The 25,687-nt window shown below is 43.2% G+C and overlaps 1 protein-coding gene across 1 annotated transcript in view; it reads left to right on the top strand.

Moving 5' to 3' along the window:
• Positions 1–25,076, top strand: part of LOC107105997 (zinc finger transcription factor Trps1-like) — a 36,888-nt gene extending 11,812 nt beyond the window's left edge. Inside the window, exons 3-7 of the mRNA XM_015406071.1 lie at positions 8,245–8,596; positions 9,197–9,374; positions 23,089–23,695; positions 24,609–24,745; positions 25,016–25,076. Of these exons, the coding sequence (XP_015261557.1) occupies positions 8,245–8,596; positions 9,197–9,374; positions 23,089–23,695; positions 24,609–24,745; positions 25,016–25,076 (1,335 nt within the window). The remainder of the gene's footprint in view (positions 1–8,244; positions 8,597–9,196; positions 9,375–23,088; positions 23,696–24,608; positions 24,746–25,015) is intronic.
• The last annotated feature ends 611 nt before the right edge of the window (positions 25,077–25,687 follow it).

Raw genomic sequence — 25,687 nt, 5'->3', positions numbered from 1 at the left:
AATAAACTTTCACAGAAAAAGTATGGATTCTGTATTCAGTAGTACGACCTTCACAGTGGCAAGATTAGGAGAGCTTGGTAAGTGGGCTGTTTTCCTGATTTATGCCCATATTTGCCATGGAGTGATGGAAAGTGCCGTCCAGTCTCAGGTGACATGGCAACCCTGTAGGGTTTTCAGTGAGAGAGGCCAACAGAAGTCGTTTGCTATTGCCTGCCTCTGAATAGCAACCCTGGACTTCCTTGGTGGTCTCCCATCTAAATAGTAAGCAGGGTCGATCCTACTTCGCTTCCGAGATCTAATGAGATCAGGCTAGCCTGGGCCATCCTGGTCTGGGCATATTTACAATACTAGTTCAGAATTTGTGTTTCTGTGACTTCCCACGCTCCCAGGTTGGTGTGATAGCATGGAATTAGAAGGACTGGGAAATGTCATGGATGTGGGGGAGAGTGGTTATGTTTCTCCAAGTTACACCTGCAAAGAGCTTGGGAGGCAGCTACAAAAGCTGCCAACTTGTGCTGGTCCTAGTCAGTTATGTAGGCTGGTGGGGACCAGCAGAAGAAGACTTCTTCTGTATCCTTGGAGGGTAGGAATTAGGTTCATTGAAATGGAGCACCTCAAATGTGGAGAATCCGAATGCATCTGGGTGCATCTTCTCCATAAATAATCCAAACAAGAAGATGCAAAGAGGTGGCTTGTTCCTATCTTCATTTTTAGTGCTTCATAGACTTTTCAGACTTCCTGGAAGACAGAAAATTCCACGAACAGACTCCCATGATGCTTGTGTGCATAGCAGACATGATAGTGCATGGATTTCGTGTTATCAAAGAAGGCAGTACAGCAGGGTGGTGCTCCAGTAACTTGCTGTAAATCCTGGTATCTGTTCTAACCTGCATGACATGAAGAACTTGGTTAAGTGTGGGATATTTAATGCTTTCTGGATGTTATATTGCACAAAGCCAAATGGATAAACAAGAGCATTAGAAAAAAAAAATAGGATTAGAAGATTAAAAGTAATAGGCAAGTGGGAGACTAGGTAATTTAGGGGATTGGTAAAGGATCTCAAGCCTTTCACTTCCTGATTAAAGGTTGACCTTTAGTTATGTGACCTAAGTAATTGGAAGGTTTAGTGCTGTCTGATTTTGCAACTTCATTTTGTTGGATTAGCTCTTAGCTGATGGAAAGAATGTTTTAAATGGGAAAACTCCATAATTTTGTCCAATTCGGAGTGATTCACAACCTGTTTTTTCTTCCGGAAGCCAGGCTTTCAATATAGTCTTAGGAACCACTCCAAATATTCCCTCCTCATGCGCATTCAGCAGTATTTGCACACGCGTTATTGTCCACTTGCCAACATTCATATGCTGGCAGCACTCCTACGCATAGAGTCCTTCCCACAAGAAAGAAACTGAGTATCGCTTCGCAGGAAAGATTTTCTTCTTACTCCTTCAGCTCCACCTGCCTTCTGCTAGGAGAAGTCTAAGGCTTCTGGAAGTGCATCTCATGGATCACTGAGATATCTGCTGAGTGGAGACCTTCAAATCTGTTTCTGCTGTTGTTTTATTTGGTAGACTTGGGCTGGACTCCATGAGAGCTTTGGATGTTACATTGATATATATTATAGCGCCTTCTTGTTCGTCCACATGTCAATCATGCCCTGTAGATCTTTCATCTTGCTTCTCCTTGAGAGCATGCCCAAACTGTTCTTATGCTTCTCCACTTACTGATTTTTTCCCCTCCTTTAAAAATAAATACATCAATGCCATCATAAAGGAAATGGACCCCTTTAAATTTTCAGACATATTTAAATACATTGGATTGGTGTAAGTAGGTAAATGGGGCTGAATCCACCCCATTGTTTGAAATTTCTCTACTTTGTCTTGTCCCAGTAGGCCCACAAATATGGATCACGCAGAAAACTGGCTGATATCACAATGCTACATAGTTAGTAAAATTTGCCTACATCGATGAAGATGCTAAAATAGGTGAGGGCTACTGAGAGCGACAGCAAGCTAGGATGATGGTTTTCACAAGGAGTGGTGAAGAATTGTCCGAAAGGGAGGGCATATTTCCCCCCCAAAACCTCCAGAGATGTTTATGAAAAATAGTGAATATGTCAAGCTTTGCTTCATTTTCCACTTCTCAGCTGTATAAAAGACTGGTATCATGGCACTGAATCACAAGGCGGAAACTACTTACTTTTCTGGTATCAAAGCAAGTGGGGAAGACTTGTGATGGTGGTCCCTGGAGAATGCCCAAATGTGCTTCTGTTTTACTGCTGAGATGTCAGTTGGGGAAAACCAAAACAACAACAAAGAAACATTTAATACAAAGAATATAGTAAGCCATTCACGATGACAGGCAGGGATAAGTTTTCCTGACAAGACTTGATTCCTATGTAGAGAAAAGTGAAATGAGTAAGATGCTATTGGTACAGTACCATCCTAAGATTTATACCCTTTGAAGCCATTAAGTCAATGGGCTTAGAAAGCTGTAGCTCTGCTTAGAATGTCATATAATATGCACTCAAAACTATTATTTTCTACCATAGCATTTTGGTGGTGGTGGAAGGTGCCATCAAGTTATAGCATACTTATGGAGATCCCATAGGGTTTTCAAGGCAAGAGACAAAGAGAGGTGATTTACCATTGCCTACCTCTGCATAGCATCTGGCAGGGCTCTTTTTGTAGCAGGAACTCCTTTGCATATTAGGCCACACACCCCTAATGTAGCCAATCCTCCAAGAACTTACAGAGCTCTTCTTACAGGAGCTACTGTAAGCTCTTGGAGGATTCGCTACATTAGGGGTGTGTTGCTTAATATGCAAATGAGTACCTGCTACAAAAAGAGCCCTGAGTCCCATTCAAGCACTAACCATGGATGACCCAGCTTAATTTGGGAGAACAGACAAGATCGAGTGAGGCTGAGCTGTCCAGGTCAGGGCACCAACAGTAATTTACATCCAAATTGATTCACATAGGTTCAGTGATGTCAGATGTGAGATGCATGCACTGCGCTCTCGTAACTAGCAATATGTGGCATGGTGCCACATCTGTGGAAGAGTTTGCCTTCAGGAACTGTCCTTTTACCATCACTTTACCCATTTTCATACAGTGTATCCATGCAGACGAAACACAAGCAGGGGAGGAAAAGACATAGCAGCAAGCTCTGTCTCCAGCATACCTGCCCAACTGAAGGCGAATAAAGTATATGCATGTAGGGCTCTCTTCCTTTGATCTAGAAACCCTGTTCATTTAGAGTTTCCAGGTGCACACAGAGATGGCAGTATGCACATTTAGGGTCTTTCATGTTCCATACATTTACAGTGGAGCTTGCTGGCAATTATACTGCTTTCTGGCCCTTTGTGTACATTTAGACCGATTTCCCACAAACCGCTGCTCCGCCCTCACTCTTCCTCCCCCCCCATTGTATGTGTCAGTTTCCCACTACTTGCTGTGCAGCTGCATTTTGACCTGCAGCTTCACCCGATTTCCCCGCGTCTTTTTGATCTTGTTTTTTGAGGATCAAAAAGACGCAGGGGAAATCGGGTGAAGCTGTGGGTCAAAATGCGGCTGCACAGCAAGTAGCAGGAAATTGACACAATTGGGGGGAAAGGAAGAGCGAGGGTGGAGCAGCAGCTTGTGGGAAATCGGTCTTAGTCTCCACAGGTTTCTTCTGTGAAAAGAAATATTATTGTGGTAGTTCCTGTGGAACTGTTGTAGGAAGGCATCACCATGAGTAACCATACTTATGTTCTCCTTTTGCTTACAGTGCATGTTGGGTCCCTGACACAGTCTAGTTCTGAATGGCTACCAGAGTTAACCCTGCACTGGTTGACAATGGCTGTAGGAATTTGTAAACTTTATATAGGTTTCACAGAGAAAAATAACGGATGTATTTATTTGGTAAATTATAGGGGGGGGAAACATTAAATGAAAAGATAAAATATCATATCATTTGGTGCTTTCTTGAAGGTGGGAATCACTGATTCTAAGTGAAGCTTTGAAAACAAGATGGATGGTAGGTATAATGAGCCAACTCCTGCAGAGTATCCACAGTTCCCACTGATATTTGCAGTTCACAACTTTTTTGTGTCTGAAAATTGTAACACACTTTCAAGGTAATTGTAGAGAAAAACAACCCAAGCAAATTAAAAATCCTGGAAATCTACCAAGCCAACAGTTCTCCTTTTAAAATCTAGTAGGGTGGATCTGGGCGTCCTCTAAGTGGCTCTTTCTTCAACGGAAAAGCCACTTAAGTTGTGGAGGAAGTTTCCTCAAACTGGAGGAAGACTTCAAACTTAAGCCAAAAGGAAAGGTGGATTTGACTTGATTTATTAGACTTATATTCCGCCCTCCCCTGCGAGCTCATGGTGGGGCACAACATTTCACTGAACAACAATTAAACATTAGGATTTAAAGAAACAAACAAATTTAACAAATTTAACATTAACAGATAAAGGAAGTCATGGCGACCGCTGGCGACTCCTACTGGGGCATGGAGGACATTCAGAGAAGTGGCTTGATGGTCTGCCTCTGCCTCCCAGTCCCGGTATTCTTTGGAGGTCTCCCATCCAAATCTTGCCAGCGTCGGCCCTGCTTAGTTTCCAAGATCTGACGAGATTGGGCTTGCCCAGGCTATCCAGGTCAGGGCTAGAAACAGCACTCTTATTGGTTAATCTCTTTAAGTATCTGGCACAATCAGACCAGCTAGAAGGGGGATACCCTACTGAGTGGCCGTCTGGAAGGATAGCTTGGGGTCTCCCACAGCAATAGGCTTTCAAGATTCGTTTATCAATTTCTTCATTTATATCCCATCTTTCTCCCCAGTGGGGACCCAGAGCAGATTACGTTGTTCCCCTCTCCGCCATTTTATACTTCCAACAACTCTGAGGTAGATTATCTGTGTGGTGTTGCTTCATTTGGTGATGAACCCAGTGTCACCCAATGAGCTTCGATGTCAGACTGAGGATTCAAACTTTGGTCTTCCAGATCCTAGTCTGAAATTCTTAACGACTATACCACACCAGCACGAGGGAGTGCAGCTTACAGCAGGCAATAGCTTGTGACTGGCTGTCTAGAATTGCCTGATTCCGAGGAACAAGAGTATTCTGGGTAGTGATGCTATAATCAGTTGCTATGACAGAGTCACGGATGCTGGTTGAAGTCTTGTGGTACAGTGATGGCTCAAACACTTCTGTCATTGCTGGAAAAGTAACTTTAGTGATTTGATATCAGTATCCTATTTTAGACAGCAGGCCCTGTACAAAAATGAGGAATTATTTAAATCCCTAGGCACCTGTCTCACATTGTTAAGAACTCTGGCCCATGAGACCCTGTTCTGTTCTATTCCTGCTGCTTATTTGAATGATTGTTATTTAGGATTTCTTTACTGATTTCACAGAGGAAAGGAGGGAAGGAGTCTTAACCAGTTTATTTGAAACAGTGTTTATTTAATAAAGAGGGCCAAAATCAACTCTCTTTGTAATGCCATTTAGCAATTTATTGGCTCACCATCCAGGCTCCGTTTAGCCTAGGCAGCATGCAAAGCAGAAGCAACATCATTTCTCCAGCTAAATGGCTGAAAAGGCATTTATATTATGTGCATTCTCCCCCCCCCAAAAAAAAATGTTTACATTGAGTGCTCTTTGTGCCTCTTAATCTTTCCGTATGGTGTCATTCTGAAATGAGCAGCGATCACATGGTTCCTTTTGTGGCCCAGCTGCCAACGCGAGGGTGAGGGAAAGAAGTATATCTATATTTGCCTAATGCATTATGAGAGAGTCAGGAAAAAAAAAGTAGTAATTTACTTGCGGGGGGGGGGGGGGAGGGATGAAAATTTCCCCTTCCATTATGGAGTATGTGGTGTTGAAAATTTATAGTCTTTCACTCGGGAGTTTAAAAAAGAAATACTCCAAAAAGGTGCACTGCTGAAATCTAGCCTTTAGTTATGAGCCTGCTTATTAAGAAGAAAAGCTGGAGAAGCTGGTGGGTGGATTGCAGCGTGCACTGACTGTTTCTGAAGGATTAATGTCTTTTTAAAAAATGGATATCACGTACATTTTCACAGCCTCACTGTGACCAAAAAAGAAACGAAAAGGGAAAGCAATGATGGTATCGTAACCAGGAGGGTGGATTCCCCCTCTCACTTCCTTGTCTCCTCACGTTCCTCCCCTTAGCGTGCGTGCATGTGCGTGTGTGTAAAGCGCTGTTAAGTTAGGGATCCCAAATCCCCCCAGGGGGGCGGGGAAACCCCTACCCTAGAGGCCCGTTCCCCGGCGCCGCCGGATCGGGCCCCGGGGGGAACTCCTCCCCGACGTGCGCATCACCCGGAAGTGAGGCGGGCACTCTGGGCATGCTGGGGGCAGGGCCACGGCCATACAAGGGAAAACTCTATGGTTTTCCCTTGTATGGTCATGGCCCCGCCCCCAGCGTGCCCGGCGTCATAACGTCACTTCCTGGATCCACCTGGGAGTCCCCCGCCACCAAGGTAAGCTCCACTTGGCAACCCTATGTTAAGTCACTGCTGACTTACGGTGTCCCCATAGAGTTTTCTAGGCAAGACATGAACAGAGGTGGTTTGCCATTGCCTGCCTCTGTGTAGCAACCCTGGACTTCCTTGGTAGTCTCCCGTACACATGCTTGCTTCTGAAATCGGATAAGATCAAGCTAGCCAGGGCCATCCAGGTCAGGGATTATCCTCCATACCAAACTATAACCTGCTGTGATTTAGGTCCCAATAACGAGTCTAGGATTTTCCTCATGAATAGGCATTTGAAGGTTGCCACCCAAACGTCCAGGAGCAGCAAGTCCCCTCCTGATGTCAAGAGACAGGTGTGACCCTCACGAGGGAAGGCCCTGAACTGTTTTCCATGAAAACGTTGGCTTCCTTGAGGCTGTGTTTCCCTTCCTTTTTGTGAGATGTGCTCATCAGATCATGAGTATGGTTAAGCAACCCATTCCTAGTGATGTAATGTTTTCTAGGCATAGCCGAGGTTCTGTGTTGCTTGCTATTTTGGTTCTTCTATTTTTTGCTAATTTAAGGCTCTTTCTTAAGGAACATCTGCACTAAGAAAACCTAGGGCCTCAATACACATTGTGTGGCATTTTCTGTGGGCTAAAATTAGTTCCAACTTGTTCATTTTAACTTGTGGTGGGCTGGAGTGGGCTTGGTTGTTGCCATCTCTTTAAATTGCATCTCTCTTTTGGGTAAATGCAGAAGTTATCTCTTGGTTCAGGAGTCAATGGGCAAAAGATGTTTTTTCATAGTGTTTCAGAGGTCTTGACTTTTGTGGGGGATTTGCAGTTCTGGACAGTCCAGTCTAACAAGAGATTGCGCCGAGTGAACAAAGCACAGTATGGTCCTGACCACATCACTTGTATAGGAGCAAAGTAAACTCAGGGCAAAGGACACTGAAAGTTAATGTTTGCGTTCCCCCTCCCCCCTTCCTATTCATAGATCAGACTGACTTGTAACAAGTTGCTAAATGAATCTCTTTGTTCATTTCTCTAGTCTGGGGGGGGGGAATTATGCACCACTGTTTAATTGCTGGTGGCAGCACAGGTGTTTAACATTCCACTCCCTCTTGTCTAGGAGATCCTAAAGTTCCTGGGCTTGCTTGTTGTTTCATCCAGCTTGGTGGTGGTTCTTCTTGAGTTCCACCATGGCCCTTTTTCATTCCCACACAGATATGTCCCACATGGACCTTTTCCTCTGTGCTTCCCAGTGACTCCAATCCACCCTGTCCCAGCAGCTACATCACCTATCAACATCTCTCTCTTGAGATTCTTGTCCTTCTTTCCAAGTGCCTCTGGAACGCCTGACTTTGGCAGTTCTTGGCTTCCTGACGTATTAGGCTCTCATTCCTTCCTTCACTTCTACTGTGCTAAAGTTAGCTATTCATGCAGAAAAGAAGAGATGGCAGCCAGCAGCGGAGGCAGGTATGATCGCCACCACTGATAAGTGGATTGAATTTTACTCTTTGAAGCCCTCTCAGATTTGTCAAGTAGGAGCCTCCTGTTTGTAGGCCATAGACCTGAAGCTCAATTCATCTGAGCCCTAGTGATCCACGTACTTAATGGCAACACTGGTCTCTTTTGGCTCTAAGTACATGTGTTTGTTGTTTCCTTTCACAGTAATTTATTCCACAGGAAGCAAAAGTTTAACATTTTATTGCTTCCCCTTATATATTCTTCATAAATATACTGCACAGGCAGTAGCTGATATTCTCCCATTAATCTGTTGCAGGTGACTTTAGGTGGGACCTTTATTGGCATTGGACGCAAAACTCCAGATTGCCAGGGCAACACCAAGTATTTCCGCTGCAAGTTCTGCAATTTCACCTACATGGGCAATTCATCGACAGAGCTGGAGCAGCACTTCTTGCAGGCCCACCCAAACAAAATAAAATCCTCCCTTCCTGCGTCTGAATCCAGCAAAGTTTTGGAGAAGAACTCCAGCAAGCCCAGTCCCACCGTTCGGTCATGCGAGGCTGGAGATCTGGGGAAGTGGCAGGACAAGATCACCATAAGAGCCGGAGACGACACGCCAGTTGGTTATTCGGTGCCCATCAAGCCTCTCGAACCCTCAAGACAAAACGGTACGGATGCCTCCAGTTACTACTGGTGCAAATTCTGCAGCTTTAGTTGCGAATCGTCCAGCTCCCTCAAACTGTTAGAACATTACAGCAAGCACCACGGGGGGAGCCAGGCAGGGGGCCTTCACCCAGATCGGAATGACAAGCTTTCGAGGGGGTCGGTCATTAATCAGAATGACTTAGCCAAAAATGCAGATGGAGAGTTAGCGGCCAAGACCGAGAAGGGCTCTAGTGTGGCAAAAAGGAAAGACTTCTCCAGCTCAGGAGCGGAGGACAACGTGGTGACGAGCTACAATTGTCAGTTTTGCGATTTTAGGTACTCTAAGAGCCATGGCCCAGATGTAATAGTGGTGGGGCCTCTTCTTCGTCATTATCAGCAGCTGCACAACATTCACAAGTGTACCATTAAACACTGTCAGTTTTGCCCCCGAGGCCTTTGTAGCCCAGAAAAGCACCTTGGAGAAATTACTTATCCTTTTGCTTGCAGGAAAAGTAATTGTTCCCACTGTGCTCTCTTGCTCTTGCACTTGTCCCCTGGGATGCCAGGAGGCTCCAGAGTCAAGCACCAGTGTCACCAGTGCTCTTTCTCCACTCCTGATGTAGACGTTCTCCTGCTTCACTATGAAACCACACATGAAGCCCAGGCCTCTGAAGTCAAGCAAGAAGCCAATGCCCTGCAAGGGGTGGACGGGCTGTTGACTGTCAAAGAAAGCAAAGAACACTCGTGTACCAAATGTGACTTTGTCACTCAGGTAGAAGAGGAGATTTCTCGACACTACAGGTAAAGTGTGTGTGAGTGTGTTTTGGCGCACGTGTGTATTATTAAAATAAGTCTCTGTTCGCCAGCAAAAGTGGTATCTAGAGGGTTGTTTCATATTGTAGTCATTGATACACTTATATTTGAGTCCAGTGACGCCTTAGAGATCTATGAGATTTTCGGGGTATGAGATTTCGAGAAGGGAGCTTTGGCTCTCGAAATCTCATACCCCGAGAATCTCATTGGTCTCTAAGGTGCCACTGGACTCTCATCTAGCTGTTGTACTGCAGACCAATAGATCTGTTCTCTGAAACTATCTTTGATCAGAGAAAAGCATGCAGTCTGTCCCCCTGGGCAAACACAAGAGTAATGGGGTGAGAATACTGCCATATTTGTGTAGGCATGAATCAGCTGATCTCTCCTTCTTGCTATATACACATCTATCTATAGATACTTATGATAGATATACCCCTGCTTTTTCCCCGATGGGGCCCAAAGCTGCTCACATCAATGTTCTCCCGTCTTCCAATTTGGTCTCACAACAGCCTTGTGAGTAGATTAGGTTGAGAGAAATTGACTGGCCCAAGGTCACTGTGTGAGTTTCCATGGCTGAAGTGGGGACCTGAGATCCAACACTCTAATTGCTGTACCATGCTGGCTTTTCCACCCAATGCTTTTGCACTGCACATTATTCCAAGTGCGTTGGGTGGTCTGGGGATGGCACTTGCTTATCCACCATGGGACTAAGAGAATACAAGAGGTATCTTTGGAACAATGCAGACTTTCCTGTTCTTTAAACATGGATACCATAGTGTGACATCCATTATGGGAAATGCTCCTGACTATGTGAAACAGTTGTGTATTACACAGGAAATGGGAAGTCCTTAGACATAGAAGGGGTTGTGCATCATGGTCTAAGTCCTTCTGTACACATTGGATATGTAAATAAATATATAGACAGACACACATACACAGGCATATTTCCCGTCAAATCACAGCTGATTTATGGCAACCCCATGGGGTTTTCAAGGGAAGAGACATTCAGAGGTGGCTTGCCATAGTTGCCTCTGTGTAGCGACCCTGGAATTCCTTGGTGGTCTCCCATCCAAATACTAGCTAGGGCTGACCCTTCTTAGCTTCTGAGGTCTAATGAGGTTGGACTAGCCTGGGCTTTCCAGGTCAGGGGCGATTCCATATGAAGCTATAAATAATATGGTCGTGCAAGTATTATTTAAAGCGTGTCTCATCAATTCACAGCTCTGAGATCACAACCCCATGAAGACTGCATACGAATCCGATTTGTGATGATAGGATGGATCTACTCCCAGTTTTCCAATGACAAGTAGCAGACGTACGCCACCAGACTTTGGTGCTTTGCCATAGCCTGCCTCTGTGTAGCGACCCGGGTATTTCTTGGTGGTCTCCTATCCAAATAATAGCCAGGGCCAGCTCTGGTTAGTTTCCAAGATCTGATAAGATCTATCCAGGTCAGGACATAGATATTTGTATTGGGGTGATTTTCCAGTTCTCATTGGCAGTCTGGTCCACATCTCTCTAAACATGGTGCAACTGGATGGCAGCATTTCCACTCTCACACTGGATCAGATCTATGCAGCTCCTTTGTTTTGGGTATCTAAGCCATGTGCCATCTGCCGAGGCTAAAAGCAGCACCGTTGTCTTGGTCGAAGAACCAAAGAGGATGGGGGAGGTTTGCCAGACCCCTGATCCAGCCAGGGGATCCCCTGATCTTCGGGGCTTCATTCCGCCACCAGCTGTCTGGCTGCTGGGGAAAGCCCCACCCCAAAGAGGGCCTTCGTGTGTCAACATGGTTGGCATGATGATGTCTCATGGAGTTTCAGTCCAAACGCTAGAGTGTTGATGTCCCTTGCATGATGTCACTTCCGTGTGATGTCATCATGCTGACAGTGTCATGCACAGTGATGTTGCCCCCGCCCCCACACTCCCAGATGGCTCCTTCCCACCCCCCGCCATCAGGACAATTGAACTTGGCAGTCCTAGGATGGGGATTGCCAAGAGAATGTGTGCAAAAAAGTCTCTCTTCTTTGAAGGTTGAAAGGTTTTACGTTATCTTTGAAAATTACACGGAACAATTACTGTATCAGATGAAAGTCAAACTGTTAATGTCAGGTACAAAGATTCCTGTTAGTTGTTTTGTGTCAAGTAGGGAGATTTATAAAGTTGGAGGGTTTCCCCCCCCACGAGATGTCCTACAAAATGGAACTCCAGCTGCTGAGAAACACAGCAGTTTCCTTATTAGCTGCTGCTAGCAGTGCCAGTTCCAAATTCAGTAAGACTAAAAATAAACGAAGTGTAGTCTATGTGCTGAATATATACCTATAATGATAATATCACAGCCTAAATTAATGGTGCTCAAGTCCTATTAATATCAATGGGAGAGTGAAGTTTTCAAGTTCCCTATTCTACAGAAGTCATTTTCTAGCAGTTGTGCCTTAAAACAAATGAACAAGCAAACACATTTGAATCTCACTTAATACGGAGTCAGGCCATTGATCTGTTCAGTCTTCTGGCGTGCACTCCAACTTCTGGCGTGCACATTCTTTATACCTCCTTTTAATCATATGTAGTTCCCACTGGTAGCAGAGTATTTTCAGTGACAATCGTCCCCAGCCATGCTACCTGAGGTCTTACCTGGATATGCCAGAGATTTAACCTAAGACCTCCTGCATGCAAAACAATGGGCCACAGATTTTGCCTAACAATGAAGAAGAACTGATTTAATGTTGTGTTTATCTCAAAGGGCCAGGTGGTCTTCCCTAGCATATGAAGTGAGCTCTAACTCATGAAAACGTGAGCTGGAATAAATTGTGGTTCCTGATTTATTTTGCTGCAACAGATATAACACAGGTACCCACAAATTTTCCCCTAGCCATGGATTTGGAAAGCAGCAGCTCTCCATCGCTGCAATACAGATGGATGTGGCTGAGTCCTGCAAGAATCTCTGAATCAGTACAATACGAAGTTCAGTGGCTGGGATCTCGCCTAGAATTTCTGTGGGCACAAGGAAGACAATTTTTTTCTGGTTCACCCTTCCTGCCGCAGCACCAGATGTGCCCCGAAATGCTTCTCCTGGAGGGCAGGGAGCCACAGGAATAGCTTGGGGGGGGGGGAATCAGTGGTCTCCTGTGGGTGGGAATGGGCAAAATCACACCTCTTTTGTGCTTGTGAAAATCCTAGGAGGGATCCAAGCCTATATGCCTATTGGGAGAACCTGTTTGGTGTAGCAGTTAGGAGCGCAGATGCTAATTTGGGAGAGCTGGGTATGATTCTCCACTCCTCCACATGCAGCTGCTGGAGTGACCTTGGGTCTGTCACAAGTTCTCTCAGAGCTGTTCTTTCACAAGCAGTTCTCGAAAGAGCTCTCTCAGCCCCACCAACCTCACAGGGTGTCTGTTGTGGGGAGGGGAAGGGAAAAGGAGATTGTAAGCCACTCTGAGGCTGTGGTCACACACACTAAATAATCCACTTTCAATCCACTTTTAAACTGGATTTTTACTGTGTGAACTGGCAAAATCCAGTTGGAAAGTGCACTGAATGTGGATTATTTAGTGTGCGTGACCGCAGCCTGAGACTCCTTCAGGTAGTGAAGGGTGGGGTATAAATCCAATTTCTTCTCTCTCTCTTCTTCTGCTTCTCTTATTTTTTTGTATTTTTGTCAGCCCAGTGAAATAGTCTTTGTTGCATTTTTTCCTTCCATTGGGTCCTTCTCCCATATAGTTCCATATATATATATTCATTTTTTTGTTGAACCTCTTCTATCCAGGCGGAACACTGCAAAGGGAAACAGCCTTTGTTTAATTTCCATTATGTCTAAGAAAGTTCAAAAACAATGGTCTTCTGTACTTACGAAGACCTAGGGTTGATTCCCAAGTTCACTTTTGAGATGGAAAAGATACCACAAGGTGGCTTTCTTCCTAAATTGTCATATGATTTAGTGGCCTTGGCAAATGGGATGCCATCTGGCAAAATCGCAATCTGTCAATTAAAAAAAAAGATAATTTGTAATCTTATTCTTTGGGAGGTCACTCTTCTCATTTTGCTTGTAAACACGTTGGGAAACATGTTGCCTTCTGTGGATTTTCCCCCCATTTCAAAAATGAATTGCTGTTGTGAAGCTCTGATCTGGTATTGGATTCCATGAATGAATGAATGAATTTACTTCACTTATACCCTCCCTTTCTCTCTAAGAGGGATCCAAAGGGTCTGACATCAGTCTCATCTCCATTTCGTCTCCTCAGCAACCCTGAGAGGTAGGTTAGGCTGAGGGTTGTTAAAGAATTGGGTCCCTGTTCTCTGAACCCAATTCGTGTTCCCCACAGCCACACAGCAGCTCGGAATAGCAGCACACGGAGAGGGAAAGGCTCCTGCCTCCTCCCAAACAATTTTTTTTCATGCAAAAAACCATGCAGGGGGTGGTTTATGCTGCCAATCTTGCTGCTCCACGTGGAGTATCTATGCTGGTGGAGTAGCAAAATCAACGACATAACCCCCCCCCCCCGCCGCCGCATGGTTTTCATGCAAGAAAACTATGGGAGGGTGCTCCCCATTGGGGGGGGGGGACTCACCCAACCCATTTGGACTCTTCTTTTTTAAAAGAAGCTGTGTGGCTGCAAGGGAACAAGAGTTCGCTCCAGGGAACTTGACCCAGCTTTTTAAAAACTCTAATGCATAGGTTGGTCCTCTGCGAATGTGAGTGGCCCAAGGTCGCCTTGCAAGCTTCCCCAACAGAGTCGAGATACAAGCCTGGGTCTCCCAGATCTTATATCTGAGACTCTAGCCACTACACAACACTGCACTGAATGAAAGCATTGAGTTAAGTTATCCTGAGACCAGGTGGAGAAGAAATAGGAAGGAAGAGGGATACCTGCAAGTTGCAACATAATGTGGTCCTTCAGTTTAGAGAAATGTGGAAATCACCTGGATATTTCTCGGCAGCTGGCTGTATTGACTAGATCTGAGGAACCTATAAAATCATGGCGCCTTGTTGCTCACCTCCAACAAACAGCTGGGGCCCACACAAGCAGCAAGTTTCAGCAGGTTGTTCCTCCTCTGTTCGATCCAAGTGGGCCGCAAGGGTGCTGTTAGGATTAATTAGTTAATCATTATGAACTGCTTTGAAGATGAAAAGTAGTTTCTATGTCCTCCATGCTGTTGTAATTATTTTTATTAGGGCAGCTCTGGGCCGTATTGGGAAAGTCAATACACAGCACTTTGTCCATACATCAGGGAGACTTTCTCATGTTTTTAGTGACGGAGAAGATTGCTGTGTCCCAAAAGCGCTGACGTTTTTGCGTGTTAAATTTGGATATCCCTTCCCAGGGGAAAAAAAGTAGAATTTTAAGACTATAAAGTTCATATTTAGACGGCTTAGTTATTGGCCTAGTTTTCAAAAGAACCGAGTGTCAGACATTTGCCATTGACGTCAGTGGTACACAATACTGTTGAAAAATCACACCACTTATTTAGGTGACTAAATATGCTTTCTAGAACCTAAAATTAGGCTCTTGAGCTTCAAAAAAAATATCTTGGCTAGAATTCTCTAAACCTTCTGGCACAGCAAACCAGCATTTACTGTGTATATGTATTTACGTATATTTTACCCCCCAAAGCATATGATCAACTCTGTTTTTAGCTGTTAGTTCGGCAACATTTGTATGGTTGCTGTTTTTCTTATTCCCTCTCTCTGGAAAATCAGGCTTGCTTGCATTTATTTTAAGAATATTTTTTTCTTAAATAGCAGGGCTATATTGATTAAGAAAGGTGAGTAAATCCACCATCTTGATTTAGTATGTATCTGTGTGAGACATTGACTGTGGTCACACACACTAAATAATCCACTTTCAATCCACATTCAGTGCACTTCCCAACTGGATTTCACTGTGCGGACTGGCAAAATCCAGTTGGAAAGTGCACCGAAAGTGGATTATTTAATGTGTGTGACTGCAGCCATTGCTTCTAGAGTTCTCCAACACTGTCAAGGCGAGCTTCTTGAAAACAAGACACGAAATATGTTCGGCTCTTCTTTGAATGACTATGGCAAAGCAGGGAGATGGAAATCTTTCTTTCTTATAATCAAAAGGCTTAGAACAAGAAATGAGCTGGAGGTCATTCTTAGCCGAAATGTGAATAAAAGTATATCTTTTGTATATGGAATTTGCTCTGAAATAATTCCACACTGAGCATGAGCATGATAGTTTTAAAGAATACCCTATTGGCTTCACAAATGATTATCTCTCATATCCTTTTCTGTCTCATCTCTCCCCCCCCCCCCCAGTTTGGGGTTTTCTTTGGGTTGCTAGCTCCAGGTTGGGAAATACCTGGAGATTTTGGGGGTGGAGCCTGAGGAGGGTGGGGGTTTGGGGAAGGAAGGGACTTCAATGACGTATAATGCCATAGAGTCCGCCTTCCAAAGCGGCCATTCATCCCCTATCTACCACATGAACACAGGAAGCTGCCTTACATTGAATCAGACCATTGGCCCATCGAAGCCACTACTGTCTGCTCAGACTGGCCGCAGCTCCTCAGCATTTCAGGTGGAGTTCTTTCACATCACCTACTACCAGATCCTTGAGATGCCAGAAATTGACCCTGGGACCATCTGCATGTAAAGCAGATACTCTACCACTGAGCTATAGCCCCTCCCCTGTTGGCAACCCTGTGTTGGTTTATTTCCAGGTTATGCCAGCATGGGTCATAGTTGGTTTGTGAACAGATCACTAAGTAGTTTGTACCCTCATCTGTATTTGCTTAGAGGATTGTGCATAGCTTTGTCCCTTCCCTACTCTTCCCTCGTGTCCTCTCCCTACACAGGATTCCCATTATTTTTCTCAGTTGGTTTAATGCTGGTGCATTCGTGCTGAACATTGTTAATGCTAACCATGATTGTCCTTGGAAGTAGGGTTCCCAAAAACCCAGTTGTATCGGAATGTGGTTATTATTAACCATGGCTGTCACTGATGGAGCTGTAATGCTGCACCATGGTTGATGGAAACATGGAACAGATTAGGAATTTGCATAGAAGCTTCTAATTGGGAAAAAAAATTTTTGCATCTGGTGTTTGTGTCTTCACTTGAGGGAAATTCCACTAACTCCGTACAGGTTATGTATTGAACTATTTAAATTTTTGGGGAGAGAAAATGTGTAATGATTAAATAGCATGGGCTGATATTTCAGTGCTTGGAAAACAATTGTTATGGATTGCTGGCATCAAGACTCATCTATAGATTGTTTACCAAAATGCCATGAGCACTTTCCATGCCATGTGGTCTTTTAAAGCTAATGTCTTTTTATGTTTAAAACACTAATAACAACATGGGGGAAGCCTGGTTTTGATTAGGGAAACCAGGCAGGGTGTGAGGGTTAAATCTCTCTGAATGACCTCCAACCCAATTGGCATTATGCTTGTGTAGAAGGTACCTTTCAGAGATGGAGGTAAATCCTTGATCTTTGTTACATTTTTGGCTTAAGTCTCCTCTGTTTTCACGGTACCACAACCTATGGACTTTCCAGCATTTGAAATATTTCCAGTCCTTTACACTTTGTAGCAGAATGGCTACTTGTTTCGTCTAGGATAAATAAGTGGGTGGAAAAGGGGTGGCACCTGTGGACAATGCCTTTTATTTTTTAAAAAATTAATAGGCCCAACTGTTGCCTTTGGTGACAACAGAGTTTTTCATATCTTTTCCGTAAACTGGAGTTGCCATGGATGACAATTTATGTTCTCAAATATTTTTGATCCTGTATCGATAGAGGTTAATTCCCACCTCATCCCATTTGACTGAAGTCAGGGCAACTTCACTTGTGAATTTTTTCCTACACAGGGGCAATCTGTGTGGGGCGATAGTAGGATCATGGTATACAGTTGCTTGTGTTTTGGGATTGAAAACATGGTTAGGTAAGGGAATTGAAATTGCTTCACATGTACGGCTAAATTATACTTACTGTATTTCACACACAGCCCTTTGAATTATTATTATTTATGTACGCAAGCGCCATCAAGTTGCAGCTGACAGACGGCGATGCCAGCAAGGGGCTTTCAAGGCAAGCAAGAAGCAGAGGTAGCTTGCCCATTGCCTTCCTCTGCAGAGTCTTCCTTGGTGGTCTCCTATCCAAGTACTGACCCTGCTTGCCTTCCAAGATCTGATGAGATCAGGCTACACTGTGCCACCTTACCTCCCTTATTATTACTTACCTGTATATTACCTTTGACTGAGTACAGTGTCGTGTGTGATGGATGTCTTACAGTGCCGTCCTACGAGGAGTTGCACCCTTCTAAGTCCATTGAAGTCAAGGAGTTTAGAATGGTCTAGCTTAATTCAGGATCGCTCCGCTAGTATTGCAAATACCAGTGCGTGAGCATTTTGGGAATAATGACTTGCAGAGAGCCATGCAAAGACTAACTTAAAACAATCAGTTTTAGTATAAAAGCTAGCCTCCCGGGGTCCTGATCCTGACAAAGACGTCTGTGCGCTACTGTAATGCTAATAAAATAGTATCATGTTAACTCATAAAAAGTATTTTGTTACTATGGCATACACAGGAAATTGGCAACATATTGTTCCAATGTGGGAACATATGTTTTACATAGTTCAGTAATACAGTGCTTTGCATGGTCTGCTTGAATGAAAATAGGCATGTGTGTTATTCCAAAGGTATACGGGACACTTAAATTGGCTGTCTTGGAGATTGCCTATTAGGTAGTTTTACTCTCTGTTCTTAGTCGAAGCTTTCATGGTTGTTCCAAGTATCCCCCCGTCCGCCCCGAATTTCACAGTGCAATGCAATATTCTGCTGCACAATCCGCTCTCTTGTTTTTCCCTTAAGAAAAGTCTCTCTTTAAAAAACCCTTAAGAATGTCTATAAAAGAACAAATATGACTTGTTCTCTACACAAAGCATACTGCTTTGGGAGTAAACAGTTTTAGTTTCGAAGACTCTCTGTACTCTGATTTTTTTCCCTTTTGAATGAACTCTCGATTGTTCAGTGGGGTAAAGTTATCAGTGAACGATGGCTAAAAAAAAAAGATAAATGGCACCTGTCGTTTCCTCCTCCCATTATTTTATGTATATATCGTAAGTTTACAGTATCATTGACATTTAAATTGTCCGAACATTAAATCGAAACCTTTTAGTATCAAAATAAATTGAATTGCAATAAAGAAAATGTCTGATAAGTATTAATTTCTTGGGAGCATGCCAAGAAAAATAATAAACTGTTTCAATTATTCCTGAAACCTATCCAGCTTTTGCCAAGGCACTTGAATGCCAGTACATTACAATACAATACTAAGCAGAGTTACAGCCTTCTTAGTTCATTTGAAATTGATGGGTTTAGAAAGGTGTAACTTTGTTTAGGATTGTATTGTCTAGTGAGTTTCATATTTTTGGTGCATCTATGAGCCAGTTTGGTGTAGTGGTTGTGCGCAGACTATAGTCTGGGAGAACCAGGGTTGATTCCCCACTCCTCCACTTGCAGCTGCTGGATGACCTTGGGCAAGCCATAGTTCTCTCAGAGCTGTTTTTGAAAGCCGTACCTACCTCACAGGGTGTCTGTTGTGGGGAGGGGTAGGGAAAAGAGTTTGTAAGCTGCTCTGAGACTCCAAGTGAAGGGCGGGGTATAAATCCAATCTCCTCCTCCTCCTCATTTTCTTCTTAATGAATAGAGTTTTTTTTTAAAATTCTAGTGTATTGGTAATACTAATCCATTTGAAATCAATTTGTTTTGGTCCAGAATTCATTTAAAAAGAAAACTTAATTGACAAGGACTCTACAAATAGCTTTTTCCTTGGTGATCACCAAGAAGAATATTTCTCGAGAAGTTCTAATAATAGACAAAGAACTTCACATCTATCTAAAATGTTCGTTCGTTTTACAGCCCCTCCAGGTGTCATGTCCATTAGTTAGTATATTTTTATATTAATTTTAAAATATCACAAACAGAAGTGGAAGAAGAAACAAGGAGTGATAACAGTGCTACTGGAAAAATATTTCCTATTGATTTTAAGACAGGTAGGATGCTTATTCCAGTGTTCAGTGAATGGGTATCTTCTTTCTTTGAATTTGATGACAGACCTGAAAAGCATATTGTGTGTGTATGTACATGTGTGTTTGTTCATTTCCAGCAAGTCAAAAGCCTTGAGCACCGCTCATTAACAGTTGCAATCATAGCCTGTTTCCAACATCTAATAGATGCAATTTTTACAGCAATTAAAAGATTTCATGTAAGTAATCGGGTGAAAGTTTGATAGTTATCATTAATGAAATTCAATAAAATTAGCAGTCTATTCAAATCCACCAAGAACTAGCATCGTTAGTAGCTATCATCATAAACACGTAATCTTGTATTTCTCTTCCTATTTGTATTGTATTGGTGTTGTGGCAATGAAGCCTTCAGCATTAATTTGTTGAACTGATGCGAATGGTCTGCAGCTACGGGAACAGAAGACTTGGGCAGACATTTGGGACATACACGGGGGATTATATCCACAATGGCAAGAGTGCACCTGACATCCATGCATATCTACATAGAAGGTGCACATCGGTGCTAACCCTGTGATCGGTACATTTATAAAGTGAGATGCATGGATAATTGGTATATTCAGACTAGAGATGTGAAGGCCCGGAAAAAAACCGGAAAAATTCGGGGAAAAAATGTTTTTTTCCTGAAGCCTTTTTGTTTTTTTCCAAAAAATTGGAAAAATTGAAAAAAGAAAAAAAATGATTATGGAACGTTTTATTTTAACACGATGAATAAAATATTTTAAGACAAGGTGTTCAAATATTTTCCAAATCATTTCTAAAATATATATTTATGGTTATCAGATTGATCTAATTTCTGTGCACTGAGGACAAGCAAGTCCTAGGTTAAAAACTGAACCCTCCAATGCAAGAACAAGATGCATTTCTTCCTTTAGGAGGTGCGATTGTCAGAAGAAAATAAAAAAGTTTCAGTTTTGATTTTGCATGTGGGTGGGTATTCTGTTTGAAATAATTGTTTGGATGCACTATTTGTAATGTGCTAGTTGTGATAATTTCATGCCAAGTAAAAATGTCCATAGTCATATTTTATGTTCCTAAAGTAACAGAATGACTTTCAATGTCGAAAAGACAAAAGAAATGCTAATGTAGCATTTTTTCAATTTTTCCAAAAATCTCCGTTTCCCCCCAGGAAAAAAACGTTTTTTTTTCCAAGCTTCAAAATTTCCTGAAATTTTACATCTCTAATTCAGACATGTCCTCCAGTGGGTAGGGAGTCAGGCATGCCAAGAGCACAGTCTCTCCCCCCCCCCCCACGCCTGTACAGGACAAAAGTAGTTTTCACACCTGCCTTTGTGAGGGAGGGCAAAGATTGTCATTTTATCTGGGGTTAAAACATCATATAAAGGGAATTTTGGAAGAAGTCTTGAATGGGAAAAAAGCTTCAGGAAGAGAGAGCCTGAAGTCTGAAAGGTAGGTGCAAAGTGGCCAATTGATTGAGAAATAGAAACCTTTAAAAAAAAAGCAGGTGGAAAAGGTGGATTGAAGAAAAGGATCAATGAAGTGGGTGGGGCCATAGCGCAGTGGTAGAGCACTTGTTTTGCATGCACAAGATGCTGGGTCAGTACCTAGCATTTCCTGTTCAAGGACTTGAGTTGGCAGGTGTTACAAAAGACCTTTCTCTACTTGAAACCCTGGAGAGCCACGGCCAGTCAAAGCTTGACAGTATTGAACTGTATGGAACAAGGTGGTAGAAGGCAACTTCAAATGTTCATGAAAGAGGAGACTGAAGGCGCTTCCCATATCAGGTGAGGAAGGGATGCTGGTTATGAAACAGGTGATTAGAGGAAGTGAGACACAATAGGACATAAGTGAACAGTAAGTGGGAGACATGAAAAGTCCAAGGAAGAATTCAGGCAGAACTACCTGAAGGACTTTGGAGCTGAAAGATCTGTGCACTGTTGTCAGGAACTCAGCAAGCAAGGTAGAGACAGCCAAGAACATGAAGTTACCCAGGCTATACTGTGGTAATTCTGCCAGTTGTAGCTTCTGTTGGCACTTCCATGTTGTCACCAGATAATCCTAAAGCAGCAGTGAGAGCCAAGAAGCAGTGCTTGGTATAGAGCCAGTGTGGGAGAGTCACTAGAATTGGCGGCGGGGGGGGGGGCTGTGTTCAAATACCAGTGCTGCACTGGAGCTTGCTGTACACAGACCTGTCATGGCTTTACATCCTAAACTGCCTTATAGGTAGCATAAAATGGAAGTGAGATGAACTTTGTATACTTTCCCAAGCTCCTTGGAGGAAAGGTGGAATAAAAATGCAATGGGTAGAAGGGATGAAGTTTGTCAAACATTGGGATCAATAAACAAGTAGACATAGAGGCAAAAAATGTTTGTGAGTGTTTGGGTGTGGGGGCATGTGGCAGTCTCAGCTGAAAATGTAATGACAATTGGACTGGTCATTATAATCAGTCTTAGCACTTTAGCCCCCTTCTGCATTTTAGGGTTAAGCAAAATCTGTTTCTCACTGACGCCTTGCGGTTTCATAGATTGTCTGCATATTTTAGATTTAGTTGAGTCAACTGAATTCCCATCTAAATTGGATGATGCTAAGGCTAGATAAAAGCCTGCCGAAGTTGTTATCTGTCGTGCGAGTAGATTGTATGAAGTGGAGTAAACTCTTTGCCACAATACTAAAGCTCTTGTATACAAAGAAGAGCTATATAATGCAAGTCCATTTCTTCTATCTCCTTGGATTTCGGTACTAACGTCCTATATTATATGATAAAAGTTTAAATTGGGCTTTTTGAGGTAAGGGGAAAAGCTAATGTAACAAGATTTAACAATATACTTTCTGTTAAACAATTACACTCCTTTGAATACAATGCACGTAAAAATCTTCTGTTTGTTAATGTTTTCCACTGAGATGTTTTGTGAGCAAGCAATAACACAGATAATCAGCTCAACATGAATAAGTACTTGGGGGCTTCTCTGAAAATGTATAGATAGAGAAGGATCTTTACCAAGGATGGGTTGCTTCAGTAGCACCATGACCTGCTTTTGGATAGCGGAGAGAGCAGGAAGAAACCTAATGGTCTGAAAGGGATTAACACAGACATGGGACAGAGCTACGTAAAGTGGACATACTAAAATGATGACTTGATAATTAAAAATAGGTCTTATGTTGAAAGATGGATTTAAATGGGGGATTATAGGTCTGGAAAGGCCAAATTCCACTGAATGAAGAAATATATATACTAGCTATAGTAAAGGTAAAGGTTCCCTTGCTCGAAAGCCAGTTGAGTCCGACTCTAGGGTTGCGGTGCTCATCTCCGTTTCAAAGCCGAAGAGCCAGCGCTGTCCGAAGACGTTTCCGTGGTCACGTGGCCGGCATGACTAAACACCGAGGCGCACGGAACGCTGTTACCTTCCCACCGAAGTGGTACCTATTGATCTACTTGCAATTTCTTGCTTTCGAACTGCTAGGTTGGCAGGAGCTGGAACTAGAGACGGGAGCGCACTCCGTCTTGCGGCACCCTCGGGTCTCGAACTGCTGAACTACCGACCTTCCACAGCCTGCAGTTCAGCGTCTTAACCACTTGAGCCACCGCAGCTACCGGAATGTATATATTTCCCTGCCCTCTTATCATCTATGGGGAATAAGAAGAGTTATTTGGTGAAAATATGACAATATTAAACTCCCCCCCCCTTTTTCTGTTTTTCAGGAGAGTTCATAACTGTTACAAATGCCGTCAATGCAGCTTTACAGCTGTTGATACTCAGTCCCTACTGGATCACTTCAACACTGCGCACTGCCAAGAGATGGACATCACCACGGCCAATGGGGAGGATGGCCATGGGGTGGCTGCTGCTCTCAAGGAGGAGCCCAAAGTTGACCTGAAGGTCTATAGCCTGATCAGTCCAGACCCCAAAATGGGAGAGCCGGTCTCTGAGTGCATAGTAAAGAGGGAAAAGCTGGATGAGAAGGAAACAGCAAAAGAGAAAGGTTGGCCTGATGGCTCCGGTGACGATCTTCGTGGTACAGCTTGGCGAGGAGTGGACATTTTGAGGGGGAGCCCATCCTATACGCAAACCAGCTTGGGCCTTCTGACCACTGTGTCAGTGGGCCAAGAGCAGCCAAAGCCCTTACGGGATAGTCCAAATGTAGAAGCTGCCCACCTTGCACGACCTGTTTATGGCTTGCCTGTCGAGACCAAGGGGTTCCTCCAGGGGGTGCCTCAAGGAAGTGGAGAGAAATCTGGGCCACTCCCTCAGCAGTATCCTGGATCTGGAGACAGCAAGTCAAAGGATGAATCTCAGTCCCTCTTACGGGTAGGAAATTCTAATTTTGTTTTTTGTTGAAGTGACGATATTATGGTTTTTTCCCCCTTTCAAACCAGTTTTCAGTCATCACCAGCTGCACCTTACCAGTTCCAGAGTCCTGAACTATTCAGACTTGAAGAGGTAGAATGGCAAGTGTTGGCTTCTTAGCCATTGTGTATGAACCCTGCACATTGGATGCAGCAGTAAGCCACCGTTTGTTTGCTATTGGGTTGTACCAAATTAATCATCTGTGCTGATTTTGCAAGATGCTGTTACATTTGGAAAAGAATAAATGCAGAATCCCAGAAGGCTGCACATCTGTTACAGAAAAGAGGATCTAATCACCTCCTAAATTTTAAGGTGGCTTGACAGGATGTAGTTAAGTAAGTCATCCCGGGATCAAATAGCTGAAAATGTGAAACCTGAATCAAGTAATAATAAAAATGTTAGAATTGGGGGTACTTTAGAGGGGAAAAAAATGAGAGAGAGCACAGTGTAATTAAATAGAACATTTGGCATGTCTACAGTTGTGCTGGAAACTGAAGGAATTGAGGAGTTGAAACTTCAGTGCTCCCTTACTGCATGGCCTCTTTGACTTCTAAGCAGCATACCTCTTTGCTGGCTGGTCTTCTGAAAATGGGACACACTCTCTAGACCTTCATTTATTTAAATTGTTCAGTGTAAAACATGACCTATTGCAGTTGCTTGAGGGAGGAGTGTTTTGTAAGTAGCTGTACTTGGAGACTTTGGTGGCAGTGTGGTGGCAGCTCGTTTTGTATATTACCTCCCCCCCTTTTTTCCCCCCCCCCCCCCCCCGGTGTGCTTCGGCACAATTCTGAATTCAGCAGTATCTCTGGGCCTTCTTTGAGTTACATGTGTCGTGCCTATTTTTCTTTTCTTTTTTACTTTTTGGTTCATTAAGAAAAAAAAAAGTTGCTATGTGACAGCAAAGCCCAATGATGTTTCACAAGAAAAAGTAGAAAATATCTTTCTAGAAAGAGCTTTCAGTGCAAGTTTCATGCAGAATTTCTCTGAATTAAGTCCACTGAAATCCATGAGGTTAGACCACAGTAATTCTGCAGATCATTGCACTGTTTGTCATTACAACTTTTTTCTTCCAGATGAGCCCAAATCAGAGGTCCCCTGGCCCAGTTTCATCTGGTACCATAATTCAAGATCACGAATTCTTTGAGGGTTCGAAATGACTTCTGGATTACCCTCAGAGTTGCTGAACACTCACATTACAAAATTCATGCTGTATTTATGTCAGTTGGGTTTACTCAGATGGAAGTTGAGATGTACTTAAATGCTGTTTTGTTTTTTAAATAGGCATATAAGCAAGGATTTGGGATACTTAATTGAGAAAATGAACTGCTATGACCCCCTTTAAAAGAGAAATAAATGGGCTTAAAACCATTGTTAGAGTTTGCAGTCTTAGGCAGAATTAAAAGGTTCAGAATGCACCATGCTATCGCACAGTAGACCTGATTAATTTGTACCACATTAATATTGCAAGATTTGGCTGGGGTTTTTGGCATGGTTTGGGGTCTTGTAAGGGCAAGGAGATGCCGGACGCATGAGTTTTAGAGGCAGGAGACGAGTGACTAAGAACCCCATGCATAGATGAGGGATTGGGTGGGACACAAAATTCAGTGTTTTGAGAACAGGGTAAAGTTCTCCAATTAAGTGAATATGTGGGTGGCTCTTGAAATATTTACAACATCCTAATTCCTATATTTTACAGAATTATGTTTAAAAAAATTAAATGTGGGTCTGAATAAAATGAACTAGACTTGCACATGTTGAAAAAGGCTCTGGAATTTGCAAAAAAGTCTCCATCCCAGCATCAGCATTTAGAAACCTTTTCTAACACAGAAGCAAGTGTTGTTTGTCACTCTGTAGTGTCAGTGAGCCTTTCAGGAGTCTCTAATAAGCAAATGCCATCTTTGATGTTTGTTTGCTTTAAACCATCTGAAAGACCTTGTTAAGGGCAGGTGCCTA

This window comes from Gekko japonicus, unplaced genomic scaffold, assembly GCF_001447785.1.
Source record: "Gekko japonicus isolate JY-2015 unplaced genomic scaffold, Gekko_japonicus_V1.1 scaffold537, whole genome shotgun sequence".
Lineage (NCBI taxonomy): Eukaryota > Metazoa > Chordata > Lepidosauria > Squamata > Gekkonidae > Gekko > Gekko japonicus.
This window is presented reverse-complemented; position numbering and strand designations above follow the sequence as displayed.